Here is a 7,803-nt window from a genome sequence, read left to right as displayed (position 1 = left end):
AGATCACGCAGAATCCCACCACTGCCACTACATGTAACGAATCCCGCACTTCTATACCTGCCTGACGTCTCTATTACGTCAGACTGATCATGTAATGCGGTCTCCTCACTATCACCAACGTGACGTTCTGCACCCCCTGGGGACAGGTGTGGTCAGCATTGTACAGTTTTACACAGACATCCCCCTGTCCGCACGGGCCAGGGAGGCATGGGGAGTGAGAGGATGTGGCCCACACAGTCACTGACATGGCAACACACTCACTCACAACAAAAATATGCCTAAAAAAGAATATTGGTTATTTTAAGAAATATTTGATAGAGTAGGACCTGGCCAAAAAAGTCTGCCTTGTCGTGGTGGTGGCTTAAAAAATCTTTTGGCCAAAACAAAAGCGGATAGCTATATATGTGATATGGTGTTCGATGGGAACTGTTGCTGTGTGATTGGGAAGACGGGGTGCAGAATTGGAGATTTTCCATGTGTGGGTGGTGGAACTGTGGAAGGTTGGAGGAGTGAAGGCAGAGCTGGGGTGGAGCCTGAGCGGAGTCTCAAGGGGCCACAAAAATGTTGCCAGTATGGGGCCCTGAAATTCCTGGTGGCAACCTTGTGTTCAGCTGAATAGTGCCTTGTGCAATATTGTCTTTTTGTCGCAAACCCCGTTGATTTTTTTACCCATTTTTCCAGAACACATGAGAAGGTAGGAGAATTCATTTTATAGCCTAGGTGTGCTTTCTTCCCGCAATGGCTCCTATTCATCTTAAGTCATCAAGATTTTTTGGTGTTTTTACACCATTCCCAACCAGCTCTGCTAACTTTTTGAAAATTGGGCTGAGCCAGAACGTGGCTTAGCAAAGCCTGGCCGAAAAAGTCATCATAAACTACTCCAAAACAGATGGCATAAAATACACCAGAAATGTACGGTAGCCCCTGACTGGTGTATCATTTCTATACAACATTATTAAGATACATCAAATTCATTAAGAAGCACAGACCTCTTCAATTTTGGACCCTCACTCAAGTGCACGTTCATTAAGACTAGTGTGCAAGAAGAAGAATTCATCAAGGCCATAAATTAGGGCAGTGCTCTGCATTTACTTTAGGTCAACCGGGTGAAAATAAAAAATGATAACGGCGGTCTCAAGCAAGTTGGAATTGCTGCATACAAATTCGCAACAATTTTGGGGGAAATCTGTAAATAAAATCTAAGCCTAGTCGTGTGGATATTGGTGCAGGTTTGCCACTGATTTTCCTGCGTTATAAAAAGAAGAAGAAAGTCAATGACTTTGAAATCAACAGCAAAAAATACCAATCATTGTACAGAATACACACCTCAGCTGCTGCAGAACATCATAAAACACACCGAGAAGCCGATATCACATTTAATTGCTGAAATCATTTTCCTTTACGTGATGATTTGGTGCTGAGATCGAAGTGAAAAAATATCAGTTTCTTATGTGTGCAAATATCACAAGTAATGTGAGCCCTAATGGGCACAGTGATAATCATGTCTGTAAAGCGCTGCAGAATACACTGGTGCTATAAAAGCATAATAAATAAATGGGGGAGATGGAGCTGACAGTCTCTACATGTCTATGGGCCGCATTAGGGAAGAAATCAATCTAATTATCAGGATCATTAATGCATGAAGCATCTCATTATCTTCAGATAAGATCACACAGCACTTAATAGGATTAGTTGCCATTTTATAAATGGTTTTCCTACAGTGTAAATATATATAATGTTATCTCCTGCCCCACACTCCACAACATATCATCCTATGTGACGCTGAGGATAATGAGGTGTCACCGAGATGTCAGCCCTCTCTTATCACACCACCACATCCTCTGTCCTCAGAGACCAGAGCCAGGACCCTCATCCCCAGCACATGAGATATCACATGGAAATCAATTAGAAATCCCTTAATAATTCCCTAAGAAATAATAGTCACAAAGTAAAAAATCAGTACAAAAATATTTTGCTAAATTACTATTTGCTTTAAATAAAAAAATTGCTGTGTATAATTAACAACAGTGGATGGAGCAGCAAGTCACAATTCAAGTTTTTTTAAATGTATTATATAAAGGATTTTTTTTAACTATTTAAGGTGTGCATCATGAGGTTCTGCAGCAGCTGAGTTGTGTATCATGAAGTTCTGCAGCAGCTGAGGCGTGTATCATGAGGTTCTGCAGCAGCTGAGGTGTGTATCATGAGGTGCTGCAGTAGCTGAGGTGTGTATCATGAGGCTCTGCAGTAGCTGAGGTGTGTATCATGAGGTTCTGCAGCAGCTGAGGTGTGTATCATGAGGTTCTGCAGCAGCTGAGATGTGTATTATGAGGTTCTGCAGCAGAAGAGGAGTGTATTATGAGGTTCTGCACCAACTACGGTGTGCACTATGATGTTCTGCAGCAGCTGAGGTGTGTATTATGATGTACTGCAACAGCTGAGGTGTGTATGATGATATACTGCAGCAACTGAGGTGTGTATAATGAGGTTCTGCAGCAGCTAAGGTGTGTATTATGACGATCTGCAGCAGCTGAGGTGTGTATTATGAGATTTATGAGATTCTGTAGCAGATGAGGTGTGTATTATGAGGTTCTGCTGGAGCTGAGGTGTGTATTATAATGTTCTGATGCAGCTGAGGTGTTTATGAGGTTCTACAGCAGCTGATGTGTGTATCATGAGGTTCTGCAGCAGCTGAGGTGTGTATCATGAGGTTCTGCAGCAGCTGAGGTGTGCATTAAGAGGTTCTGCAGCAGCTGAGGAGTGTATTATGATGTACTGCAGCAGCTGAGGTGAGTATGATGATATACTGTAGCAACTGAGGTGTGTATAATGAGGTTCTGCAGCAGCTGAGGTGTGTATTATGACGATCTGCAGGAGCTGAGGTGTGTATTATGAGATTCTGCAGGAGCTGAGGTGTGCATTATGAGATTCTGCATCAGCTGAGGTGTGTATTATGAGGTTCTGCAGGAGCTGAGGTGTGTATTATAATGTTCTGATGCAGCTGAGGTGTATTATGAGGTTCTACAGCAGCTGAGGTGTGTATCATGAGGTTCTGCAGCAGCTGAAGTGTGTATCATGAGGTTCTGCAGTAACTGAGGTGTGTATCATGAGGTTCTGCAGCAGCTGAGGTGAGGCGTGTATTATGAGGTTCTGCAGGAGCTGAGGTGTGTATTATAATGTTCTGATGCAGCTGAGGTGTATTATGAGGTTCTACAGCAGCTGAGGTGTGTATCATGAGGTTCTGCAGCAGCTGAAGTGTGTGTCATGAGGTTCTGCAGTAACTGAGGTGTGTATCATGAGGTTCTGCAGCAGCTGAGGTGTGTATTATGAGGTTCTGCAGCAGCTGAGGAGTGTATTATGATATACTGCAGCAACTGAGGTGTGTATTATGATATACTGCAGCAGTTGAGGTGTGTATGATGATGTACTGCAGCAACTGAGGTGTGTATTATGAGGTTCTGCAGGAGCTGAGGTGTGTATTATAATGTTCTGACGCAGCTGAGGTGTATTATGAGGTTCTACAGCAGCTGAGGTGTGTATCATGAGGTTCTGCAGCAACTGAGGTGTGTATCATGATGACCTGCAGCAGCTGAGGTGTGTGTATTATGAGATTCTGCAGCAGCTCACGTGTATTATGAGGTTCTGCAGGAGCTGGGGTGTGTATTATAATGTTCTGACGCAGCTGAGGTGTATTATGAGGTTCTACAGCAGCTGAGGAGTGTGTTATAAGGTTCTGCAGCAGCTGAGGTGTGTATCATGAGATTTTACAGCAGCTGAGGTATGTACTGTGTTTATGATGTTCTGCAGCAGCTGAGATGTGTTTTATGATATTCTGTAGCAGATGAGATGTGTGTTAAGAGGTTCTTTACTTTAATATTATTATTATTACTACTAGAGGTAATAATTTTAGATGTGAGGGACAATTTGCTAATATTATAGATATATTATTATTTCTTTTGAATTTCTCAAATTTTCTGTTAATTAGAATTAGAACATTTTAACATCTTTCACAGATAAAAAAAGATCAATAGTGAAACCTTCAGTGGTCGGTGCAATGTGTGATTGGTGCAGGTCCCATCTTTTGGCCGGGGGTTCCCACACTCCAGCTCACATCTCCCCCCAGCAGCCTGTATTATCTCCTGTATTGGAGCAGATGGACACACGTCCATTGTCCCCGCTGCGGTGGGATTGGAGGATGAGTGTGGGAACCTCTTGTAAGTCCGCTCTCCACACATCATTATGCAGGGAGAGGGGTATATAGAGGGGCGGCCGCTCACTAGTAGTCAGACAGCTCCTGGCCCACACAGCACAAGGCTACAGACTGCCGGACCTGCACCATGGCCCCATGTAATATGAGGACCCCGGACCATCAGGCTGACAGCGGCCTCAGAAAGGTAAGACCCCCGACTAGTGACAGCGTCACCCCCATATCTCTACATGTAGACACTTATAGGAACAGGAGTCTGATGTTTTACAAGTGATCTTAGTTGTCCTCCATAGACATGGACACTGGTGCAGGGGAATAATGAGAGATTCTTCTTCTTTTCTGCAGCTGAGGAAGCCGGTGATTGAGAAGATGAGGAGAGATCGGATTAACAGCAGCATTGAGCAGCTCCGCGTCTTACTGGAGAAGGAGTTTCAGAGACATCAGCTCCCCTCCAAACCGGAGAAAGCCGATATCCTGGAGATGACGGTCGCCTTCCTGCAGCGGCACATGGCGGAGAGAGGTGAGTGTCGTGTCCGCGCTCCTCACACCCCTCATGTGTTTCTTACTGAGAGCAGAGCAGCCGGTGATGGACGCTGTCACTGACATGTTGTCTTTCCTGTTCTAGATGTCACAGCCTCCAGCCAGGCCCGGAGAGAAGGCTACTCCACCTGCGTCCAGGACGCCGTCACCTTCCTGACCCAGCACAAACAGGAGGAGCTCCAGATCCAGCTGCTGCAGAACCTCCCTGGGGCTCACACTGTGGTATACAGGGCCGTATCTCCTCCTGTATCTCCTATCTACCAGACCCCCAACAAATACAGCCCCCCAGACAGCAGCAAAGCCTTGTGGAGACCCTGGTAGTGACTGTATCCATTATGTGAGTGTGGACTGGGAGCTGTGTACCCCCAGTATTCCTGCAAGCTGTGTACCCCCGGTATTCCTGCAAGCTGTGTACCCCTAGTATTCCTGAGAGCTGTGTACCCCCAGTATACCCGAGAACTGTGTACCCCAGTATTCCTGAGAGCTGTGTGCCCCCAGTATTCCTGAGAGCTGTGTGCCCCCAGTATTCCTGAGAGCTGTGTGCCCCCAGTATTCCTGAGAGCTGTGTGCCCCCAGTATTCCTGAGAGCTGTGTGCCCCCAGTATTCCTGAGAGCTGTGTGCCCCAGTATTTCTGAGAGCTGTGTACCCCAGTATTCCTGAGAGCTGTGTACCCCCAATATACCCGAGAACTGTGTGCCCCCAGTATTCCTGAGAGCTGTGTGCCTCCAGTATTCCTGAGAGCTGTGTGCCCCCAGTATTCCTGAGAGCTGTGTACCCCAGTATTCCTGAGAGCTGTGTGCCCCCAGTATTCCTGAGAGCTGTGTGCCCCCAGTATTCCTGAGAGCTGTGTGCCCCCAGTATTCCTGAGAGCTGTGTGCCCCCAGTATTCCTGAGAGCTGTGTGCCCCCAGTATTCCTGAGAGCTGTGTGCCCCCAGTATTCCTGAGAGCTGTGTGCCCCCAGTATTCCTGAGAGCTGTGTGCCCCAGTATTTCTGAGAGCTGTGTACCTCAGTATTCCTGAGAGCTGTGTACCCCCAATATACCCGAGAACTGTGTGCCCCCAGTATTCCTGAGAGCTGTGTGCCTCCAGTATTCCTGAGAGCTGTGTGCCCCCAGTATTCCTGAGAGCTGTGTACCCCAGTATTCCTGAGAGCTGTGTACCCCCAGTATTCCTGAGAGCTGTGTACCCCCAGTATACCCGAGAGCTGTGTACCCCCAGTATACCTGAGCACCGTGGATGTGATGTCTTCTGTCACTAATGTCTCATGTGATAGGAGATGACGTTTCTTCTGATCTTGGTGTAATTTCTCCGTGTTTTTCTCATCCATCATATAATCCGCTGTCGGCTGCAGATCTCCTGTGTGCACTCGGTTCTATATCCTTCTATGAAGAACAGTCCTGGTCCTATATGGACCTATTGTAAGAATCTTCCCAGTGATACAATGTATCGGATTATATATAGTGTGTACTGGCTCTATAGAGAGTGATGTATTGTATGTAGATATCAGAGCTCCAGTGCAAAGCATTGCAGAATAATGGAGGTGAGACCTCCGGCCTGATATACACAGTAGATATTATGTATCAGTCCTGTAATACTACAGACTTCTGTATAGTAATATATACATTATTAGATTCAGTATATAGATGTACTGTGTACAGCGCCCCCTATAGTTCACTATTATTAGTGGTAAATGTTCTGTATATTGAATATTCAGTAAATTACCAGGAGGCATATGTTCTGAGTATGTTCATGATTAATGATTATAATGTAATGCTGATGTGTATTATGCAGGATGAGGTCATATACTTTGCCATAGTATACAATATTTGTAGTAATTGTCTCCTTATAGTTCACTATTATTAGTGGTAAATGTTCTATATATTATACTGTATTATGTCCGTCTGATAAATTATCAGAATATTCTAAATTCTATGAATTGTACATTATGTGGATCTGTATTATGGATTATTATGCTCCATGGTTTTCCTATATGGTATGCAATATTTGCATCAAATGTTAGAAAGTTATGTATAATATACACTGTATGGTGCAATATTTGCAGTATTACATCAGTGATGTTACGTATATTATACACTGACTGCGCGTGTCTGTATACTCTGTATACTCTTATCAGTAGACAATGTTCAATTGTCATACATTGTGAGATAAGTTGCAATCAATAAAATAAATTATTATATATTAGTGTTGTGATGTTATTACAATGTTATTATCATTAACCCATTCCCCACCAAAATACTGGCGTTTCTCTTTGCAGAGTTCTCCTAATGACCACCTGCAGAAATGGGCCTAAGGATTAAACATATGGCTATAGTAATAAATGGGGTCAGATTGTGGGGCCGACTGGAGAGTTTAAGTTCTAGGACACGAGCAATGAAACCTTCTCCTGTAATGGGGACAATGCCCAACTCCCTTCTGTGAAACAGTCAGTAAATTAATTATATTAATATTATATATTATATTTCCCATAGAGTACTTCATCCTCTCCGGTGTTCACAGTAATGGGATCTAAGGGGTAGTATTTCTCCTTGTGGAGAGTGACAAGCCAGGCCTGGCAGGAGTGAGGAGACTTATATGCCATGCATTCTTCTCTGGGGAGTAGTCCTCTTCCTCTCTGAAGAAGCAATTTACATGGATAATGGGATCTCATAGGGATGTCAGCCATCTTTATCACACACCCACATACTCTGTCCCTAGAGGCTAGAGTATGGGCTCATATGCAGCACATGTGGCTATCATCAGCCATGAGATCATGGTAGTTATTATCCACAGGTCACAGACAATGCTGTGATCATGCGTATGTAATAAGAAACTCACCATTCTCTATGTGATGGATAAATCATAGGCCTGAAAATCAGTGTTACCGGTACACTGTAATATTCTGACCCCATATACCATGGTGTGGGGAGCATACATATGTGCATCCTATGAAGTACATCAGTAGGGTAAAAATACACTTTAAAGGTACGCTGCACGGCTGGAGAAATAATTCTTGATGCCATAGTGGCAGAAAAGGGTTTTTATTTAACAATGCTT

General features: G+C 44.3%; 1 protein-coding gene across 1 annotated transcript; it reads left to right on the top strand.

Annotated features, from left to right (window-relative positions):
- Positions 1–4,253: 4,253 nt before the first annotated feature.
- On the top strand, positions 4,254–5,068 carry LOC143768881 (transcription factor HES-5-like). The gene is made up of 3 exons (XM_077257498.1): positions 4,254–4,394; positions 4,553–4,727; positions 4,833–5,068. Exons 1-3 carry the CDS (start codon positions 4,338–4,340, stop codon positions 5,066–5,068), a joined length of 468 nt encoding a protein of 155 aa, XP_077113613.1. The 5' UTR covers positions 4,254–4,337.
- The last annotated feature ends 2,735 nt before the right edge of the window (positions 5,069–7,803 follow it).

This window comes from Ranitomeya variabilis, chromosome 4 (assembly GCF_051348905.1).
Source record: "Ranitomeya variabilis isolate aRanVar5 chromosome 4, aRanVar5.hap1, whole genome shotgun sequence".
NCBI lineage: Eukaryota > Metazoa > Chordata > Amphibia > Anura > Dendrobatidae > Ranitomeya > Ranitomeya variabilis.
This window is presented reverse-complemented; position numbering and strand designations above follow the sequence as displayed.